General features: G+C 35.7%; 1 protein-coding gene and 2 long non-coding RNA genes across 3 annotated transcripts; all 3 read right to left on the bottom strand.

Annotated features, from left to right (window-relative positions):
* Positions 1-4356: 4356 nt before the first annotated feature.
* Positions 4357-5446, bottom strand: LOC130999247 (uncharacterized). The gene is made up of 2 exons (XR_009093454.1): positions 5099-5446; positions 4357-4855 (listed from the first exon to the last, which is right to left on the bottom strand). It is a non-coding gene; the product is annotated as an uncharacterized LOC130999247 (long non-coding RNA).
* A 4136-nt stretch (positions 5447-9582) lies between these two features.
* LOC130998705 (translationally-controlled tumor protein homolog) lies at positions 9583-16321 on the bottom strand. The gene is made up of 3 exons (XM_057924117.1): positions 16243-16321; positions 10027-10100; positions 9583-9935 (listed from the first exon to the last, which is right to left on the bottom strand). The coding sequence occupies exons 1-3, from the start codon at positions 16319-16321 to the stop codon at positions 9687-9689; spliced, it is 402 nt and encodes a 133-aa protein (XP_057780100.1). The 3' UTR covers positions 9583-9686.
* LOC130999246 (uncharacterized) lies at positions 10272-13154 on the bottom strand. Its single transcript, XR_009093453.1, has 3 exons — positions 11743-13154; positions 11347-11423; positions 10272-10603 (listed from the first exon to the last, which is right to left on the bottom strand). It is a non-coding gene; the product is annotated as an uncharacterized LOC130999246 (long non-coding RNA).
* Positions 16322-23951: the final 7630 nt, after the last annotated feature.

Raw genomic sequence — 23951 nt, 5'->3', positions numbered from 1 at the left:
AAGCTATACAATCTATATACTCATTTAACATTTATATATTTTTACCCGTGTCAAACCCGATTAAAAATGTAATTTTAATCCATTCTCAACTTAAACTCATGATAAGATGAAACAATTAAATAACAATTGAAAAACATAAAATATATTTAAATTCATGATAAGATGAAACAATAAAATAACAATTTATTTTTATAAATTTTTTAGTAGATGGGTGGAATTTGATTAGTAGAGATTGATTAGAGAATACATAGATAATTAGTCATTTTTCAACAAGGTTTTAGAGGAAGTGCATGAGGTGCAACGATTCCAAACTCTAGAGTTACACAAAGGTAAGATATATATGGCTTCTCGACGAGCGAGCAAGCACCTCAAGTGCCTTGAGGTCAAAAAGTTGGAACGTGCTGCTGAACGTTTGGAAGCTCCAACTGTACCAAAATGTGGTAGAAAAAGAACTAGGCAGCCCCGTGTGCGTCAAAAGATTGCTCTTCAGAATTCAAATAACCCTTCACCATCTGAGCAGGATGAACATCATGAGCATCATGTTGCGAATTCAAATAACCCTTCGCCATCTGAGCAGGATGAACATCATGAGCATCATGTTGCGAATTCAAATAACCCTTCGCCATCTGGCAGGATGAACATGTTGAGCATCATGTTGCGAATTCAAATAACCCTTCGCCATCTGATCAGGATGAACATCTTGAGCATCATGTTGCAAAGCCTAAACATGGTGAAAAGAGGAACAATTCTGTCTCTGTTGCAACATCAACATCTGGACAGTATCATCCTAACCCTAAACGTCGTAGGCTTGCACCCAATGAGGAGAATGCGGATAATGTTGCAATCGATGAGCTTGCAACATTAGAACATTATGATTCTAAGCCTAAACGTGGTACAAAGAGGAACAGTGCAACATCAACATCTGGACAGTATCATGTTAAGCATAAACTTGGTAAGCGTGCACCCAATGAGAAGAATTTGGAGAATGTTGCAACTGATGAGCAGAACGAGGATGGATCCAATGAGCCTCTTTTTACAGGCCACTAGTCTACCACCCACGCAATATGCGTGGGGCAGTGGTGGAGCCAGAAATTTACATTAGAGGGGGCTAAACTTGTATGAGGGTTCGGGGACTATCCCCAAGCCAAATTCTATTATAATCTATATTTTTTAAAATATTATATTTAAAAAATAAAATTTTATAAGTTTTATATATTATTTTAAATAGTTCTAACAAAAATAGTAGCATTAAAATGAAGATGAAATTATTTTATAGTTGGAGCCTTATCAAATGAATGATCAAGATTTTGACAAAACCTTTTTTATCTAATGAACACTATTATCTCTTTAAAGTTTTCACCAAAATACCTATATATTTTTTCTTTCAAATTTTCTATTAGTGTAGAAAGAGTTTTTGGAACTTTTAATTACTTTTTATAGATCAGTATTTCACAACATATTTTTGGAGACATTAATTGGCTGTAAATCCACAAACTATTAGTGAATTTTGGTATTTTTTCAACTCTATAAAGTTGTAATGCTAATACATAAACTTTAGTCAATTCCGAAATTTGTCATTAATTTTAATTTCACCAAATCAAAAATGACATGACAAAATTAAAGCTGATATAATAAACACACATTATATTAATAAATGGACGAATAAATTTGATCAAATTCAGCCAACAAATAATTAAAATTTCAAACCAAAATAATAAATGATGTTGCCCCAAAAAAATAGAATTTACAACTGTAGTTTAAGTGGAAAAATATTTTTTTTATCACTCTGCTATTATATAGATAAAATGAACTTTCAAATTCTAACACTATGAATAGGGTGAAAAAAATTTAAAAATAATATTTTCAAATTCATGAATATTATAACATTCTATATAGAATAAGTTAATTTAATTACACAAATTATATTAGAATCATATACATCTAATTTGACTACCATATTTTAATATATACCCACACGCATGCGAATATCTACACTTGTAAGATCCGTGCTAGTTTTATATTTAAATTAATTACCTTTAAATAAAGAAATACACAATCATCTGCACAAATTATTAAAATTAAAATTGAAAATCTATTAATTGATACTAAATTAAGTTGATTAATTGATTTAAATATAGAAACTATTTAAACAAATTAATTATATATGTTAGTGTAAATAATAATTAAATTTATTTTTTTTTATAAAAAAAAAACTAAAAGTTTGGGAGTGGGCTTCAGCCCACCCTAGCCTTCATGTGGATCCGCCACAGGCGTGGGGATCATTTTATTTTCATGATGAGAGCTTGATTAAATAAAATAAATTATATACGCATTAAAGTTATACAAAGAAGTCAAAAAAAAATATATTAGCTTCATAAAAAAAATTAGAATGTTTTCTTGTATACATAAAATTTGTTAATACACATTCTAACTTCATATCAATTTAATTAGAAATCTATGAATTGTTCTAGATAGATTGAACAAAGAAGTGGTTAGGAAAAATTCAAATTTGAATGACATAACCAAATAGTTTGACAGTCCAATAAGATTGAGGGTTAAGGGTTTAGGCCGATTGAACTAACTTAAAAATCAACTGAATTGATCTGATTAATCTAAATCTTTCTTATTATTTGATTTTCAAATGTCATACTTTACCATCACTCGTTAACAATAAATTCTCACATTATTATAATTTATACCAGTCCCTATATATATATATATATATATATATGGGTGAGTTAAAATAAAAACACTTTTTTTAAAATATAAAATAAGAACCATTTTCAGTTCTTAGATCATCAAGATCTATGGTTGATTCATCACCTTGTTGGATGAATTCATGGTCCTGAGTTCGAATCCCATAGGTAGCAAAAAAATTATTTTTCGCAATTCATACATTTATATATATATATATATATATATATATATATATATATATATATATCTATAGAGTAAAATTTTGAAGTAGCCAAAATGAAGCATAAAACACAATTTATGGCCACACATTGAAAAAACACAAATTTTGGCCATTTTTATTGATTTGGACGCTTTTGCCCTTAATGAGGCGGACTGGGTAGGATCAGACACGCGGGTCGCGTGCCGGGTCGGGTTAGGCACTTATGGCACTAATAGTGCCATAAGTGCCATCGAAAATCCAAAATAAAACCAAGTAAAATAGTCATTTTGGCACTTATGGCACTATTAGTGCCATAAGTGCCAACAAAATTCAAAATAAAACTAAGTAAAATGGTCATCAGCACAAATACAGAAACAACAACATCATTTAAACCCTAAATGGAACATCTAAACCCTAAATGGATAATCTAAACCCTAAATGGAACATCTAAACCCCAAATGAATAATCTAAACCCTAAATGGAATATCTAAACCCTAGGGGGAAGTGTGCACTTATGGCACTTATGGCACTAATAGTGCCATAAGTGCCTAACCCGACCCGGCACGCGACCCGCGTGTCTGACCCTACCCAGTCCGCCTCATTAAGGGCAAAAGCGTCCAAATCAATAAAAATGGCCAAAATTTGTGTTTTTTCAAATGATGGACAAAATTTGATTTTCATTCTTCATTATGGCCATTTGGGTGGATTGTTTCTATATATATATATATATATATATATATATATATAGAGAGAGAGAGAGAGAGAGAGAGAGAGAGAGAGAAATGTTAAACAGAGAATGATAAACATGTAGAGAAAGAAGAATTAATCTGGAGCATCCAAAATTACAAATCCAAGGGCCGATTTTTTTTCTGTTTATTTTCCTTAATTATAGCCGAAAAGGCTATATATGTAATTGTTCAATTTTATGCAATCCGTTAATTAAGATTTGAAGATCTGTAATTATCTACTTATTTTTGGTAAGATATTATACATCCAAATCTTTATATTTCTTTTATTTTAAACTTTGTCTGTTGTGTACAGAATATATGTTCACGTTAATCTTTTCATAATCTGTACAATATATTTAATTTTTGATGTTCGCAATTTTTTTATGCTTATTCGAAATATTTTATATTAAATATGTTCTGACAGCAAGAAATATTCGAATGTTCTATTTAAATGTTCGTAATATTATTAGGCTTGTTCGAAAAGTTATATGTTAAATATTTTATATCATCAAAAGATTCGAATATTTTAGTTTATATGTTTGTAATTTTTTTAAAGCCTGTTCGAAACATTTATGTTTAATATTTTTAAAATTCTTAATCATATATAAATAATATTATTCAGAAATATAATGCGTAACGAACAATCACAATTTTTCAATAAACAAAACAAAATATTTCAATGAACTGAACACAAGTTTTAATCATAAAATGCGAAAAAAATGTTACACTGAATAAAGTAATATTTATCATGAATATAATATAAAACGAACAATCACGACTTTTCAATGAACACAATACAATTTCTAGATGAACATAACAAAAAATTTTAAATGAACAAACATAATTTCTAAACGAACAGAACACAATTCTTCGATGAACATGAGTCTAGCTGGAAAATCAATCTAACAGCCACGATGCTTTGGTGGTTCAGCCGCCGTAATATATTATAAAACGAACAATCATGACTTTTCAATGAACACGATACAATTTCTAGATGAACATAACAAAATTTTTTAAATGAACAAACATAATTTCTAAACGAACGGAACACAATTCTTCGATGAACATGAGTCTAGCTGAAAAATCAATCTAACAGCCACGATGCTTTGGTGGTTCAGCCGCCGTAGACTCCATTGTGCGAAGCAGCATTTGATTCTACGAACACAGATATTGTGGAAGCTTTCTTTTTTCAGCAAACTTGAACGAATTGAACGAAGCAGCAACTTTTTCCCTGAAAAATCTGGAAATCTGAAAATTTTGGTTTTGAACTTTCAACAAACATATGTTGTGTTGTTCTCATTTAACAAAGTTTTAAAAGTAAAATCAATTTAAAGTGGTCGAGGTTGATTTGGTCAGAATCAAAATTGTTTGGAGAAGATGATGGAAAATTATCGGAATAATGAGAAAATTAAAATGACGCACTAGATCTGTTCAAAAGATTTCTTAAAATTGTGAAATAAATCGAAAATCCTACCTTTGTTGAACTTCGCCGCCGAACAGGAAAATCGTGATAACAGAGATCCTCACCTTGATTGGCGAGATGGGCTACAAGCGCGGAGGCACTGCGGCGTCAGGATGCGCCCTTGGACCAGCAGCGGCAACGACCGTTTGCGTCGACGAGAAGATGCCAGCGACCGAAGCAATATTGCACTGTGTTGGCGAGGATGTGACGGGCGTTGCCGTTCGCCGCTGCTACTGATGGCGAAGAGGGATGAGAAAGGCGACAAGGTGGCTGCACAAGGGAAAGGGGGAGAGATGGAGAGATTGGAGAGAGAATGAGAGACGGTTGAGGGTTGAGGAACGAAAAAGAGTGAGAGAATGAAGAGTGAAAATAGGATTTTCCGCTTTCACTCATACGAAAGTTACCCATATACCCTTTCAGTAATTTTTGAATATTACAATTCTTAAATAAAATAGGAAAATTCATTCAATATAAGCCACATGATGCAGCGGTTTTAATGGATGAGATCTCTTCTTTATTCTCTATACATAGAGTCATTCTTTGTTTAACTTGACCTTATATATATATATATATATATATATATATAGGGAGAAGTTCAAGAAAGAACCATAAATAAAAGAAGACCGGAGAACCATTTTCAGCCATTCGATCATCAAGATCTACGGTGGATGCATCATCTTGTTGGATGAATGCAGATCCTGGGTTCGAATCCTGAAGAGAGCATTTTTTATTTTATTTTTTTAGTGCATTAATTTTAACAGCGAATGCATTAATTTTTACAGCGAATGCATTAGATTTGATGGTTCTCCCGTTCTCACAAATAATGTAGTTCTCTCTAGAACCACACCCTATATATATATAATGAGTCACATTATACTGGCAAGAACCCAATCTCCAATTATATAGGTTTATTCAAAATGATCAAATGTGTTTTTCTCTATTGCATAGTTTTAAACACACTAATTGCCCTAAAAAAAATACTAATCAAACAAATCAGTTCACACAGAATCATTAAATTTAATCAAGTACAAAATATAGATGTAATTCTTCAATACCTTATATTAATAAAAACGTGACCAACTAAGTCAAACTTTATTAATTAATTTAATCAAAATAATTAAATACTTTATCAATTAATTTGAAAAAAAAATCTCAATATACAAAAGTAATAAAACTCAACTATATATCAACTAACAACTAATTATAATTAATCAATCAAAAAACAAACAACTAATTAAAACTAAATATCGGCAATGAGGTCTACCTCAAATGGCAAAGTTGAGGCATCCAAAAACTCTCCTTTGTGAGAGGTCTTGAGTTCAATTCTGCATGTGTGCGGTTAGTTTTTTCATCTTTGTGTGTGTAGTGGTCCTGTCTACACGCGATTATTCTCAAAAAATGATCGTTTCAAATTTAACGATATTAAAATTCAAAATCACCATAGAAATATAGAAATATACATATAGATATGAATATTGAAAGTTATAATTGAATATACATATATGAATAGTTTTCTTTTTATTTTATTGGATCTACATATACAAAAACATCGCTTATTGGAGTAGATTATCATTTTCTTATGTTTTGGGAAAAGGTGCAGATGCACCCTTGTACTGGTAGCCTCTATAGTGTATAGCTCATCTTACTCAATGTGTGTGCAAATAGGCCCCGAAGTATTAAAAATAGCTCAATTACACCCTTTTGACCAAGCGGCGTTTTCCTCCGTTAGTCAACATTTTTTTTATTTTTTAATTAAAATAATGGGGCCCACCTTTTGCATTAGGTTCAGCAGTAGTGGAGTTTTGGGGAGGCTACTGTTCTGATCTCCATCGCGCAGGGGGTTAATTTCACGATTTCTGGCCACAATTCCAGGTATGAACAAAATTCATTCCTAATCAGGATCTACAATATGAAGTTTCAAATGCAAGTAAAATTTCTCCAAAGCAATGAAAAATCATTATCATTCACATCAGATGGGAAGAAGTATTTCCAAAAGTCATTGGTTCTGATGGGAGAGATAGGAGGAAATTATTACAATTATCCAATAATGCAAGGCTCAACTTTGGAGACCATCCAACCGCTCGTTTCGCTAGTCATTGACTGCATTGGCTCCACAATTAGTCGGTGGACGGAGGAGTGGTGAGAGATGTGAGGCAGAGTGGTGGCTTTTCGCTGCCACTTAATCGAAGCTCAAGAGAGAGGGAGATCCGTCGTGGTGTCGTCAGATTCTCGGCGAGGGGTTTCAGGACCATGGTGGCGGCGCAGTCGTCGAAAATCGGGTGCGGCGATGGTAGCCTTGCGGCTGAGTCACCGGAATATCAGGAAGGAGAGGTGGTGTCTGGGGTATCGGGATTAGATGTGGGGGCGCGACTTGTGATCGTGTCACCGCCGAAGTATATAGAGGGAGCCGGGAGGAGGTCTGAGGGAGGCGTGCGACGGCGGCGTGGTATCGCCGGCGGCCGCTGCTGCAGCGGCGTGGTATCAAATTCATAACTTTTCTTTTATTAAAGGAATTATATGTGTTTGTTTATTAAAGGTGGGTCCCACATTTTAATTAAAAAATATATAAAAAGTTGACTAACGGAAGAAAAACGTCGATTAGTCAAAATGGGCTAATTGATCGATTTTTAAGACTTCGGGGGCCTATTTGCACACACATTGAGTAAGGGGAGCTATACGCTATAGGGGCTACCACTACAAGGATCTGCACCTTTTCCCTTGTGTTTTTTCACGTTAATTTTGTTACGCATATTGTCAAACATAGTATAGGCATTAGAGGTTTTAGATTTTTCTCTAATATCTATATCTATATATATATATATATGTATGTATATATAATTTATGTTGTAAATTCAAAATTAATATGTTTGCAAGTTCACAATATTATATGATTGAAAATTTAAAATGCCCTACTCCTTAAGTTCTATAGTAAAAAATAAAAATGCTCTCTTTTATAAACATAAGCATTCTATGCTTTATTCATTAAATACCCTTTGATTTGATGGGTTTGTTTGATTTTCTGTGAAAGTCTTACACATTTGACCGATTTGACAGCCATCAGTCATAAAAGTCAACGATTTGACAGCTATCAGTCAAGAGTACATGTGATCGGTGGGTGGCTAGATCATGCGTCCGCTCAAATCGTTGACTTTTATGACTGATGGCTGTTAAATTTTAAGCTTCTATTAGTTTCAATTATAATATTTATGGCTTATATATATTAGTACTATATATAACATATACATATTTAATTACAACAAAGATATAGTTAAAAATGGAAAAATCAAAGTTACTATTTTTAGAAAACCGTTATTTGAAAAAATCATGCTGACTAATTGAATTAATTTATGGCAGTATTAATAGTATACTTTGAAATGTAATCAAAGATAATTAATTAATAATATAGTTAATCATTAAGTACTCAATACTATAATGTATTATTTACTAAAATTATTCTAAAAACAGAAAGTTGGAAAAATGAAAAGCTGAAGTTTCTATTTAAAGCAATCCGTAATCGTTATTATATATTATATAGATGTGGAGAATGGGGATAAATGTGGTCCAAAGAGGAGGCTTGCACCCAATGAGCCGAATGTGGAGAATGTTCAAATCAATGAGCCGAACGGGGATGGATCCATTGAGCCTCATATTACAACCCATGTGGAGAATGGGGATGAATTCTGTGTGATTCTCCTGTTAGGGATGAATGCAGTGAGTCTCTTGATGCAACTGAGGAGAATGATAATACACAGAAAATAGCATAAAAAGAGGCTGAACTTAAGCTGCGAATAAGATCGATCTTACGCAGGGGCAGATCCAGGATTTGAGGTTAGGGGGGCTGAATTTATTGATCTACGACACATGTAGACACGGAGGTGCAAATTTTTTTGAGAATTTCGTACACTTCATTTTCATGCATTTTTTTTAACAATCACTTAATATAATAGATAATTGTTTGCAATTCAATTAATTCAACATCAAGTAGATTGAAAGTATACAAAAACATACTTTTATGCATTCTTTTAAAAAAATATATTTCATTTTCTAAACAAATAAACTAACTTTCATTGTTAATAATTAGTAATTTTACTTTTAACTTTGGAATGGACTCAAATTCAACATTAAAAATTAAATAAGAAAAAAATAGGATAAAAATAACATAAATGTAACAAATCAATGTACAATTTCAAAGAATTAATATGGATAGTTGGATATACTATAAATAAGAAACAATGGTGTCAAATGGCCACATTATGTGAGGAAAACTTGATTTCCTCACATTAGAGTATCATGCTTATATGATGAAAAAAATCGTCACAAATAGTCATTTTTTATCACAAAAACTCAAATAATTGTAAGGTAAAAATTCCTAACAAATAGTTTTATTTTTCATCACATCCCTAATTTTGTAACTAATACCTCAATTTATCAATTTATATATATATATATATATATATATATATATATATATATATATATATATATAGTTTCCAACCTTACTGAATAACAAATATTTATTAATGGCACATAGTAATCTGAACATGCAAATCCAATTCGAAGGAGAAACCTACTACACTAATGATCCTACGAGATCTCAATTTTATATACAAATATGATCCGGTGGTTGGTTGTGAAAAAACGGCACTCGTTGCCTCAAATAAGTTCGGTTGTTCCTCTGTATCTCCTGCTGCAACCTTTTCACTTCCAAGGTTGTAGCTCCTTCAATACCCTTCTTGAACTGCTCTTGTTTCTCAGCTTCAGGAAGCTTGGGGATCAAGTTGTTGATATATTTCTTTACGTATGCTATGAACTGTTTTTTGTCGAAAGGAGGTTGCTCTTGAACGACCCACTACACATACCAAACAAAACTTGTCTTAGATTTCTCACTAATCACACAAAATTCATATATAGTATGAGTGTATATGATCATTAGTTTATACCTTTCCTTCTACTTCTCGCAGCATCCCATTCTCGATTTCCTTATATGGGAATGAGTTAGAGAGAAGCTCATCGCCTGCAATATAAATTTAGCAGAGTTAGCTAATAACCAAATTAATCTGATCATGAATCAACTTCCGTTTCTTAGGAAACCTTTCAAAACCAGATTAATTTGCTCAACAGATGCAACATGGAGTTTTACAATTGTGATATAACATCATCTTTAATTCAAACAACTTCAAACTTAAAACACAAAGGTCCAATTTCATCAGCTATTAATGATTCTCATATCCCCAAAAGAAAGACAAACCAGAAAAAAGCTAAAAATAACAGAAGAATTTAACTGACAGCACCTTTAGCTTATCCCAACCAACTCTTCGTATTGCAACAGCCAAGCGGAACAACCGAGCACTCTCCGTTTCTTCCTCGAGCAAGATAACATAACCTACACGACGTGGTTTCCAAATCAAATACTTGCGGCTCAGACAGGGGGAAGAAGATTTTACCTTAAAAGCAGGGAATTTTTCTTAGTGCCCGCTGTCATTCTTGAAGAACTTGATAGATGCTAGCCCCCAATACCTACTATAAATTTATTTGCATAAGATCATTAATCAAATTGATTCAAGTGTAAGAGAAAGAACATTGGTTTCAATTGTACACCAAATGAAAATTTAAGACATAACAGACTCAATAGTATCTTGCAGACAGTAGAAGAAACTAAGGTTGCAGAACATCAATGCATTTCAATATAAAACATGATTTCATCATCATTAAATCTTTTAAACTAAATAATGTAACTGCTCCATTTAGAAAAACACATAGCGAGATATCTAATATACTCTTGAGATTAATAGTTAAACGTAATGGCGGCAACCCCAATCTTGGTTGCCCTCATGCTTTATACCTCACTTCTATCAGTATCATAGTATCATATACTCAATCATTGCAAATCAGCAAAACCATTAATGACATTACAAAATGAAGTTTCGTGGCAGAAATACAGTGGCGAGTCTTCAGGAAGGGGAGGCAAGGTTGAACGACGGCCCTCGCCGAGTTTTGGAGCACAGTGGCAATAAAATTTATCATTCAAACTAATGAATTTAAGCTAAAATGTAGGTTATAAAGTTTCCATTGTTAAATCTAAACCCTAAGAATTTGCTGATTATTAATCAATAGGTAAATCTTTCCAAATTTTCATATTTCGAAAATTTAAATTCTCGTATCAACTTTTAGCTGTCTCAACTAAAACAGAATTTAGGATACCACATATTCAATCTTTACACACATTGACACAACAACAACAACAGGCTGAAATTGCTTACTTTAAGGATGGGGACTGAACTTTTTCATCTGCTGTTTTGGCTTCTGAAATTGAATCACCATGTGATCTCACAGTCATCTAAAATTGTTAAGCAATTAAAGTGAGTCACAGCATTAACAAAGCATATACATATGTATTTTCTAGATCCTCTTGAAAATGTTTCTTTTCAAGTCAGAAACAGAAGAGACCTTCTGGTTTCTGGTGTAGGTGCTACTTAAAAATGTTTGATTAGACCACTCACAAATGCGTACACATTGAAGATAATATTCATTAAAAATCACTGAAACAGAATAACCATAGCATGATAGATAATATAAGATCTATTACAATATTTCTATGTGTTACTGACAAAAAAAAATCAAACAAAAGCTTCTAAAAAAAACATCCGCTGATTCACCTTTCCCTATGCCAATGGGGACCGACTCAAATGGCCTAGCGATAGCCTCATAAATTGGACTTAGGGAGTATGATCTACAATATTAGATTCACATGGTAATCAAATTTGAATTAGTGACGTAATAAGATATAAATAGGTCTTCCTATTCACAAGCCAAAATGACATATCAATTCAAAAGAATACAAAAAGTTGATTATCCCTAAACTGAGAGTATATTTAGGGTCCTTTGTTGGGACATTCTCCTCCCAAACACTTAACATTAATTAATATGGAGGCTCATGACATAGAATTCACAGGTTGGAGATAAAATCACAACAAATCCAGAAAGTAATGTCTTCGCATAACTTTTACTGGATGGAGCACTGATTGAATTAAGGGTTACTCTTCCCATTAGATCAGAACCAGACACCTCAAGAAGCTGGCAAACAAAAAGCTGACACTATATTCTTGTAAATCCACGAACTATAATTTGCGAAAGATCAATATACCAATGAACAAAAAAAAAACGGAGGAAAAGAAGAATATAGATACCTTGGGTTGGCCGTAAAAACACGATGGGACCTAAATCATTTTTACTAAGGAATTTATAGCTAAAAATCTAGGTTATAAGTTTCCATTGTAAAAATTCTTTCCAAAATTTGATCTTTCTAAAATAATAATCATTCTATATGTACAATAGTCAACGCGTTATTAAATTAGGAAACTAATTTAATACTTACCAAAGAATTACAGAAGATCGCGGAGGCTGCCGGCGAATCGCGGTGGGGGAAGGGAGGGGCAGATCGCGTGGGGGAAGATGGAGGGGGCAGATCAATTCCATATTAGTGTTGAGAGTGTCGGAGAAGGGGCGAAGATCGGCGGCGTCGCGACCGTAGGGAATCGTCGGCCTGCCCTCTCATCTCGTCACCGCAGCCTCCGACAGCAACAAACCCTTCCATCGCGGCCATCGCGGCCGTAGGGTATCGTCGGCCTGCCCCCTCCTCTCGTCACCTTTGCAGATTTGGGACGAATTAGGGCTTGAGCAGTAGATCGAGGCGGCAGGAGGGGCAGATCGCGCGGTGGGACAGATCACAGTGTTGGGAGGAAGGGGGGCCGAGTGGTCCGACAAAGCAGATTGCAGCTGTTGAAGGCAGCGATGGCGGTGGGAATTGCGGCGAATTGTGGTTGGGTGACTGGTTTTCATGGTTTTTGCAGATTTGGTACATTGTTCGTATGGAGGTGTTTTTCATGGTTTTTGCAGATTTTGTATTCATTGTTAGAATGGAGGTGGCGTAGGATTAGGGATGAATATTAAATGTAAAATGAAAATAAAATATATTGTTTTAAAATAAAATATTACATGTGGAATTATATTTCCACGTCAGCGATAGAGAATTGAGCTAGAGGCTCTAGAATTGCATGGATTTTGAATGGTGAATTCTTAGATATGCCATGTAGGACCCTGGATTAAGGAAAGCGCAGGATTCCTTAACCGTATTATATATTTGATTAATCTTTTTTTAGAATGAGCATGACGCTCTGTGAAAATACTCTCATTTTAAAACCCTAGCTGTCGTCTACGGTTTTTTCGGCGCTGGACGTCCTTCCTTCCGGCTGCTTTGGGATGGCATCTCCGACAAGGAACATGCCTAAGATCTCTGCCAATTTCGATCCCCCTCAGAAAGTCCCGGCTCTTGTTGACTCACCTAGGGTTCTTACTAGGGTTTTGGATACGCCTGCTGATAATCATGATCAAACGCCGTCTGCTACTAACATCACGAAGGGGAGTACCGAGAACACTCAGGCTCTCGTTCAGAAACCTTCTTATGTCGCCGTCATGGGTCCACGTCTGCGGCGTAAACCCCATATCCCGGCACATAATTTCTTTGCCCTAAAACCTGAAAAGAAAGGGGATGAAGTTGCGCTAAATATTCCTTCATCTATCTATCAGAAATAGGTTTCTGAGTTTCAACACGCTCTTATCGGACGTCTGCTGCTGCGAAAAGGGGATAAGCCTCGTCCTAACTTGGAGTTGAAAAATGAACTTCACACCATGTGGGATATTCAAAATAACTGGAATCTTATTCCGATGGGAAAAGGATATTTTACTTTGAAATTCTCAAGCGTTGATGATAAGGCGAAGGTCAAGAAACATTTGATATGGGAACTTTCGACAGGCACTATTCGTATTCGTGAATGGGTTAAAATGTTTGATCCTTACCGGGAGATATCTTCTTTATGCCATGTTTGGGTCAGAATTTATTATTTACCGGTTGAATGTTGGTACCCGGAAATTATTACCGGAGTTGGACATCATATTAGACTTCCTCTACAAATTGACTCGGCTTCGACACATGGGGAATTTGGACATTTTGCTCGCTTGCTGATTGAAATTGATCTCTCACTCCCTTTGCCTGAAACGCTTCTTGTTAATTGTGATGAAGGGTCTTTTTATGTGGAGTTTGGTTATGAACAACTTCCCCAATATTGTTCCAAATGCAGAATCACTGGGCATTCACTTGACAAATGCTGAAAATGGGAGGCTGCCCATAAGGAAGCTGCTACGAAAGAGAAAACTATCGGCAATAAGACTGATAAGGAAAATGAACCTGGGAAGAGAGGTATGGACCTTGTGAAAGAACCAAAGTGGAAACCCAAAGAGTCTGAGGTGGAATACCAAAGTACCAATAATTTTGCTTGTCTTTCGGAGAATGAGGAGCACATTGATCAAGGGATTTTATATGGTCCCGATTTACTAGACAAGATTTTGATTAGTAAAAATACGAAAGGGTATGATGATACGGGAGAGCATGATGATAGGCTAGTTAATGACCACTCTGCGGACGTTGATCAGGAAGAAGCTTTGGAGTCAGAGAACGTTTCTGATGAAGGAGAAAATGAAAAAGCAGAGGGGGAGAACGTGGATGAGGAAAGGGATGAAGAATCAGAAATGGAGGTGGTTTTTGATGAGCTTGAGCACGGAAAAAGGCAAGCTGAGGTTCAGAGAATGGTTGAGAATGAGAAAACTTCTACAGCAAGTATTCCAGTTGTTAGAGAATCTTCTTCCACATTGGCTGTCACTAATCATAAGAATAAGAAGGCTGCCAGTAGCCCTGCTGATATTGTTGAGAATCAGATTAAAGTGGCTCGCGTTGTGGATTTGATAACGTCAGGGAACTCGAAAGTGAAGGAACCGCAGGTAAAAAAGAGGGGGCGTCCTCCAAAATCTGAAAGTTCTGTTCGGAAATATGTGCAAGATGATGGAATTAAAGGCAGACTGAGAAGACAGGAGCAGGTTACCAGAACGCACGCAGGATATGAAGTCTAATTTTTCCTCAGAAGAGTACATCCACAAGAGATTGAGTACAGCTATCGCTGCGGGTCAGCAGCCTTGAAATTACACGGTGGAGAATTCTACCTCTCCTAGTGCCCGATCAATGGATAACATTACAGCTCGGAGTTGGGCTGCAGAAATGGAATCGGGGGAAACTTCGACAAACTGCCTTTAGTTTCCATGAATTTATTAGTTTGGAATACCCGAGGGCTCTCGGACGAGTCTAAACTAATTCTCAAGGAACATTGCCGTTCCTTTTCTCTTATGATCGTGGGTATTCTAGAGCCCAAGAGGAAGTTCCACAAGATTCCGGATGGTTTTTGGCGTTCTTTAAATCTTATTCCTTGTCATCAGAATTCTCGCCTTAACAGGAGATCTAATATTTGGATTTTTACTCATCCTGATGTGACTACTAATGTTATTCTCACGTCTGAGCAGGTTGTTATTGTTAATTGCGTCTGGACTCGCTACACTTTCCGTGTTGCCATCGTTCATGACGCTAATTCAAATGTTTTGAGAAGGCAGCTTTGGGTGGACCTTCTTAGTATGGTGGATGGGCCTTCTGTTTTTGTTGGGGATTTCAATGCCGTGAAAAGAGCTCACGAGAGAAGTAGCGACTGTATGCCGAATGCTACTTCGTGCCGAGAATTTTGTGATTTTATTGATGCTTCTGGCTTCATTGATTCCCCTATTGTGGGGCTGCAGTTTACTTGGTCAGGGAGGAGATTCATGCATTCTCATGTGGAATCTAAGTTGGATCGTGTTTTATTTTCTCCAGACTTTGCGGGTTACTGGAGTTCTGTGTATACCCAGGTCCTTCCTCGGCTTACTTCTGACCACTCGCCTATTATTCTGAGATGTTGCCAATCTCTCCAGCATGGTCCGAGGTTTTTTAAATTTTTGCACATGTGGATGTTGCACGACACTTTTCAAGAGGTGAGTCGAAATTCTTGGAATGAGGAGACTTCTAGCCGCTGCCCGATTTATATGGTGATGTTTAAGCTTAAGTGGTTATGTGGTGTGCTTAAAGCTTGGAATAAATCTATCTTCGGCAATGTTGACACGATGATCGCAGACTCTCAGAACATTCTTGTTCAGATTCAGTCGCAGATTGCTTCCAACGGGTACACTCCTGATTTGTTTGATGAGGAAGTCGCTGCTCAAGCAAAGATCAACAATACCCTTACCAGAAAGAATAATTTTCTTCAGCAAAAGAGCAGGGTTTCTTGGCTTCACGATGGTGACCGTGATACTACGTTTTTTCATACCATGCTCAAATACAAGAAAAAGCCACATATTATATCTCACTTAAATATCCACGGAGATTTGGTCTACGATCAGGAGGTTATTGGAGATCATATTATTGACTATTTCTCTTCTCTTTTTGAGGAGATGAATCATGGTGTTTTGGATATTACTTCTATTGAGGTAGTCATTGATGAGGTTGTGGATGATCATCATAATAACCTGCTCACTAGAATTCCTGATGAAGATGAAATCAAGACTGCCGTCTTTGGGATGGATTCGAGCAGCTCTCCTGGTCCTGACAGTTTCTCTGGGAAATTTTTCCAGTCTTGTTGGGATATTATTAAAGTTGACATTTGGAAGACGGTCACTACTTTTTTCGAGAAATCTTATCTTCTGGTTGGTTGTAATTCAAGTGTCATGATTCTCCTGCCCAAGAAAGAGATTGTCACTTCTGTGGTAGACCTTCGCCCTATTGTGCTATCTAATTTCTTCTTCAAGATCATCTCGAAGATCCTTGCTTCGCGTCTTGGAATCGTTGCTGTGAATTTTGTTAGTCCGAATCAATTTGGGTTCATTAGTGGGCGCTCAATTCATGACTGTATTTTACTTGGCTCTGAAGGTGTTAATTGTATGAGGCGGTCTAGTGGTGGGATTAATATGGCGTGCAAGATTGATATCAGAAAAGCTTTCGATACTCTTAGATGGGATTTTTTGTTGGTGGTTCTTAAAGTTGGAGGTTATGATGAGAATTTATTAATTGGATTAGAATCATTTTGAATTCTGCTAGGCTTTCCATTCTTTATAATGGACGTTTACATGGCTATTTTGCTTGTTAGCGTGGTGTTAGACAGGGAGATCCTCTATCTCCTCTTCTTTTTGGAATTGCTAAAGACGTTCTTAGTACGCTTTTCAGGAACTGTGTGGCCGCTGGTAAACTTACACCTATGAACATGTGTAGAGCTCGGCCTTTCCCCACTCACCTTCTCTCTACACAGATGACATTTTAGTTTTCTGTAAAGCTTCTGAACAGAATGCGAGAACTATACGGCATATTCTTACCTATTATGGAGATATTTCTGGTCAGTTGTACAGCCCCGAAAAATCTCATCTCTATTTTACGGACAAGGTGCCTACTGCCTTGAAACGTGCGATTTGGTGCTCCATTGATTTCTCGCCTGGTTCTCTGCCTTTTACTTATCTGGGAGTTCCTCTTTTCGTTGGGCGGGTTCGTGCTTCGTATCTCCGTACCATCCATGACCGTATTCTACAGAAATTCGCTAGATGGCGTGGCAGGCATCTCTCTATGGCCAGAAGGGTTTGTTTGGTGAAGTCTGTTATCCAAAGCTCTCTTACCCATTGTATGATGATTTATCGTTGGCCTCAGTCTTTATTAAAAATCCTTGATGCTAAATGCCGTAATTTTATCTGGACTGGTAATACTGAAAAACGTGCTGCTTGTACGGTGGCCTGGGCGAGGGTTTGTGCCATTAAAGATGAAGGTGGTCTTGGCATACGTTCTTTTTCTTTGATGAATAGAAGTTATCTTATGAAGCGTGCATGGAGTGTCATACGTGGGACTGCTTTTGGTATGGATATCATGAGACAGAGATATTTTAACAAGTTCAGCCATGTGAAAATTGTTACTGCTCCTTCTTCGATTTGGCTTGGCCTCCGAGCAGAAATCGTTCCGTTGGTTAATGAATCTTATTGTTACATCGGCAATGGCGATTCCACTAATTTTTGGAATGACGATTGGATTGGGTACTCTATTGCCCGTAAATGTGGGGTTCCGCATTACGTTCAAGAGTTTCTTAAGTATTCGGTAGCGGATTATTTCTATGATGGGATTTGGCACTTCACACAGGATTTTGTGGACGTTTTTCCTGACGCGGTGTGTGACATTCTATTGCTTCCTATTGGTGACGATCAAGACACACTTTTCTGGAAGCCTTCACTTCATGGTGATGTCACGGCATCGCTTGCCTTCGCTCGTCATTGCCATGGCTGCCACCGCCCGGGCGGCCATGGCTGCCTGCGCGATCTGGCAGTTACGTTTTTTAGGTTTAAAACCTATTTTTTAGGGTTTCTGCGCCCATTCTCGACCCATCCAGCCTCCAGCTCCATTTTTACTGTATTTTCTTAGAGTTTTGGTAGGGAGAAACACATTAGAAACTCTCGGATTACGCTAGATCGTTGTTTCCTTTAATCAATTGTAAGTTCTATCTATTGATTTATCGAATTCTACAAGCTTTCTTGGTTGCTCTTTTCCTAGATAATTGAACACATTTTGATAATGATATTTAGCATTGATTTATGCTTTGTTAATCTTATTGCCTAGTTAGTATAGTTAGATCGTTGGTTGATTTGTTAGAGTAATACTTAGTTGAATTTGTGTCGCTTTTTATTTACATGTTCCTTAGGAAAAATCATGATTAGTGTTTGCCATAGATTTGAATGCGTGTTTATTTTTCTTGCCTAGATAATTGTTGCTTTATGATTTTGGATTTAATTATTGATTTTTAGATTGTTAGATTAGAACCCTAGTTCTTTATGTTGTCTTATTGCTTTCTTTACCTGCTTCCTATCTTTCGCCTAGATAAATTTATATGCTTTATTTTAATTACGAATTAGTTAACTGGAGAGAGAGTGTCAGACCCAATCTTCTGATTAGAGTGTTTAGATTATTTCCTTTTTTCTGTGCGTAGCATGATCAGAGCCCTGTTTAGCCTTTCTTGAGAGACGACTTGGGTTAGCTTATTACACTAGGACGACCTCGTACGATTGCGAGTCAATCCCTTAGGTGTTTTGAGTTGAGTCAGGTAGCTTCTGAAATTCTTGAAGCACTCATCTCTTTGCTATAGAATCTTCTCATATTCATGAAATAAAAAAGATGTCAATGCCATATACAATGGATTGATCATCCAGTGTATCTTTGAGAGACTTTTACTATGAAAGGCATGGAAAGACTTTCTTATGAGAATTTGATGATCTTGTCAACCTCAAAATCATTGAGTCTTTTGTAGAATGTTTAACGTGCGTAAGTCAAAATTCTTCACAGTCAAAAGTAGAAATTGGTCGTGTTGAATCTCGTACTTGCTCTCCAACTTTTGATGTTTGTTTTTTAGTTAGTTGTTTGTGTGTTTCTGGGCTGCTTGTTTAAGACATTTTGAAGAAACATGAACGATTACTATTTCTTGAAGTTATAACAATTTTGCAAGACTGGAGTCATTTGCTATTTATTTTTCCTTGATGCAGATTGACAAAGGCAAATCATTTTAGAGTTTCAGACAATCAGAGATGTGAAAATATTCCAGAAATCATACATTTTCCTCCCAATTAATGGAGAGTAAGCTTATCAGATCTTTTCTAACCGCATGTTGTATTGCATGGGCTTCCTCAGTGACCATATTTTGCATTATCTCATTTCTTGCAGCTCTCATTGGAGCTTGATTATTATATGCATGCCAAATAAAGAAGATGAGTTGGGGCCAATTATATGGATTCCGTTAATAATCATCATTCCAACAATGATATTTTCGCTAATGTGAGGAGGTCAGTAAATTTTGTTCTTGGTTATGTCCTGAGACAAATACTATTATATGGTAACTGAAACTGGTTTACATCATAGAAATTGCTACATCAGTTCACAATCAAAAATTCTATGCTCCGCCTTCTGTATTTGAGAACGCTGCACATCTACCTTATTCTTTTAAGTTTACCTTTAATTTTGATATTATATTGGTCCAATATTATCGGTTATATTCCGGTTCGAATGATATGTACACGCGATATATATATGAAGGCGTTCTACATTTGATTCATTTTTAATATATAAATATACATTGAATAAAAATAAATGCCTACGAGATATATGTACCAATCAATATATAATGAATAAACTTATAATATAATCACGTGTGTAATAATAATAATAATAATAATAATAATAATAATAATAATAATAATAATAATAATAATAATAATAATAATAATAATAATAATAATAATAATAATAATAATAATAATAATAACAAGATGCTCTTATTCCCCCTAAATAAAAACTCACAATCTCACAATTTATTGGTGGAGCGATGAGATTAATACAATTTGAATTGTATTATCAATTTATTTTGATCAAATTTATTTGGTTATATAAAATACACTATTTTAATTTAATTTTTGGAAAAATAAATAATTGTGATTAAATAAATTATTTCTTTATTTAATATGGCCATAAAATAAGATATTTTGTACAATTTTTTAAAATAAAATATGGATTATGTGTTAATTTTTTATGAAAATTTGACAGCCATCAGTTATAAAAGTCAACGATTTGACAGATATTAGTCAAGAATACATGTGACCGGTGGGTGGCTAGATCATGTGTCCGATCGGTAAAATCATGTGTTCGCCTGGGCGGACACATGATCTAGCCACCCACCGGTCATATGTACTCTTGACTGATAGCTATCAAATCGTTGACTTTTATGACTGATGGCTGTTATATTTTAAGCTTCTATAGTAGTTTCAATTATAATATTTATGGCTTATATATTAGTAATATATATATACATATAGGGAATGGATCATATGTAAATAGGAGATAATTGTGAGAACGGGGAACCAATATAAACCGTAGATTATTGGAGATCAAACGGCTGAGCATGCTGCGGCTGTTTAATTCATTTTATTAAGAAAGGGTTTATTTGACTTTTGACAATTAACACATAACCGAAATGAGTTCTGTCATCCCTATAATCATGCGTTCATGATTGCATGAGATCTTCTATTTTTGGTTACAACTTAGATATTACATTTTAGGTTTTTATTTTCTCCACTACATTCTTTACGGCCGTTTCACACGTCTATTTTCTATTCTGTTCACCATGGCATCTTCTCCATTAATGGCGGACCAGCGTGCTTCTCCATCAATGGCGGACTAGCATGAGGTTTTTTTTTTGAAGTGTTAGTTTCATCGTAATCTATTATGTTCATATTAATAATTTCTTCAAATAGTATTGATTTAGTATAAATTCTACAAAACGTGCGTAGAATGTTACTCTTAATAGTTTGTTCACAGATTATGATGTGTGAAACTTGCGTGAATGTATATTAGTGAGTTCAACTTTGATTTGCAGACTGTAACGTGCGTAGAATGTTGCATCTTAATCGTTTGTTCACAGATAATGATGTGTGAATTCTATAAATGTATATTAGTGATTTCATGTGTGATTTGCAGACGGTAAATTCATATTCGAATGGTGTTATATCGTAGAATGCATTCTTAATATCGTCATATACATGTATAGAGTATATAGATACTAATTGGTAGTGAAGCTCAGTTAGGCGTTATAATGTTGTTCACAGATATTTATGGATCGTGCGTTAGTTGTTATATGCTGAATTTAACAGGGACTATTTGACGTTTATTTTGCAGATGATGTAAACGCGTGGACGGAAGATGAAATAACGCAGTTGATTATCCCTAAGTGTGATAGAGATTTAATTCCGAGGATTGGACAAGCCTTCCGTACTCTTGAAGAAAGAGTTCAATTTTATTACAGATACGCAAACACGTGTGGTTTTGGTACACGTTTGAGTTGTCGGAAAAAAGCTGAAGATGGAACCATAACACACAGGCATATAGTTTGTAATCGAGCAGGCCTCAAGAGTGACAGTAAAAGTTCGTCGTCAAAGAAATCCACGAAGCCTAAGAAGAAACGCAAAACGGTCTCCACTAGAGTTGATTGCATGGCACGTATCGTGTTTCGTTTGGAAGCTGTGGTTGGGTATGTGGTTCACGACTTTTCTGAGGAACACACGCACCACATGGTCCCTGCTTCCAAACGTCATCTTATGAAGTCACGTCGGAACGTCGGCTATGTCCATCAAATGTTCCTTCTTTGTGGTATGAAGGCAAACATTGGACCCATGAGGACCTTTCGTTTTTTCAAGGAGATAGTTGGTAATTATGATGACGTTGGATGCACAAGTATAGATTTTAAGAACTATGCTCGAGATCTTAGGGTCCATACGAAAGGTGTTGATGCCAAAATTCTGCTAGACAATTTGAAGAAAAAACAAGAGAAGTCCCAAGGTTTCAAGTATTATTTTGAAACTGATGAAGAAGCTCAACTGAAGAGGATGTTTTGGTTAGACGAGACGTCAATTCAGAATTACCACAAATTCGGAGATGCCGTGTCATTTGATGCAACTTATTCAACCAATAGGTTTGTTTCGAATTTACGAACTCTTTATTGTATTTATCATTTTACGTATACGTTAACTGGTCATGTAGCTTGTGTACTTTGTTGCTTTCATGAAATTCTATATGTTCATAGTGTTAGTTAAATGTTCAGTGATGAACTTCATCAATGAACATAACACTATAGTAGTTATGTTCTGAACATGTGTTTTACACCATATTTCTCTTTGTAGGTACAAGCTCATTTTTACACCATTCACCGGGAAAGATAACCATGGGAGGTGTGTAACCTTTGGAGCAGCTTTGATATCGAACGAGGATGTGGATTCCTATACATGGGTTCTCAACAAGTTTGTTGAGTGCATGGGATCTCACCCTTTAGTATTTATCACAGACCAAGATCCGGCGATGAAGATAGCTATATAAAATGTGCTACCTAACACGTCTCACAGATTGTGCATGTGGCATATACTAATGAAAGTTGTTGAAAAGTTGCCAAGGCATTTAAGGGACAACACTGAGCTGAAGGAAAGATTCAATAATATAGTTTGGTCGGATTTTGTTGAGCCACATGAATTCGAGCAGAATTGGCATCATTTTATGGAGGAGTATGATCTATTTGAGAGTAGGTGGTTCACTGATATGTTTCACAGGCGTGCTAACTGGGTATCTTCATATTTTCGTGATGTCAAGATGAGTGGTCTTTTTAGGACAACATCTATGTCAGAGAGCGAGAACAGTTTCTTCAGGCGCCATTTTAATAAAGATGCAAATGTGGTTCAGTTGTTCATGCATTATGAAAGTGCTATGGATGCACAACGCACTTCATACGACACTATCACTATGGCTGATGAAACCAGCTCATTTGATATGTGCACAGACTTACGTATAGAAGTTCATGCTTCAAATATATACACGAACAAAATATTCAAGGATGAGATACAGCCTAAAATTGTGGCTGCTGCTGTATCTTGTCTGATGGCACGCATGTACGATGAAGGTAATCTCAGTTACTATGAGGTTGACGACACAGTTCATGGAGTATTTAAAGTGTGCTACAGTTCTATCGATGATCACTTCTCTTGCTCTTGCAAGCTGTTCATCAGAAAGGGTTGGTTGTGCAAACACATTTTCTTTGTCATGCGAACAAGAAAATTGAACAAGATTCCTGAAAAATATATTATCGCACGCTGGACCAAACTTTCACAGATGAGCCAAACCCCGTACGAACAGAATGTGCCGGAGCCCGTGGTTGTGAAGGATGACCTCCCAATACAGAAATTCTTTCTTGAAGTTTGTAAGAGTTTCGGCCATGTACGAGGGGATTCTTCGCTGGGTCAGCAGCTATACAACGATTTGAAGGGTATCACTGATAAATATTCGAAGTTGGGAGTACCATTTGATTCAATGTCGAAGCATGCAATGTTTGAAGAATTTTATGGT

Source organism: Salvia miltiorrhiza, chromosome 8 (assembly GCF_028751815.1).
Source record: "Salvia miltiorrhiza cultivar Shanhuang (shh) chromosome 8, IMPLAD_Smil_shh, whole genome shotgun sequence".
NCBI classification, from domain to species: domain Eukaryota; kingdom Viridiplantae; phylum Streptophyta; class Magnoliopsida; order Lamiales; family Lamiaceae; genus Salvia; species Salvia miltiorrhiza.
Note: the sequence above shows the minus strand (reverse complement) of the source record. Positions and strands in the feature narration are given on the sequence as shown.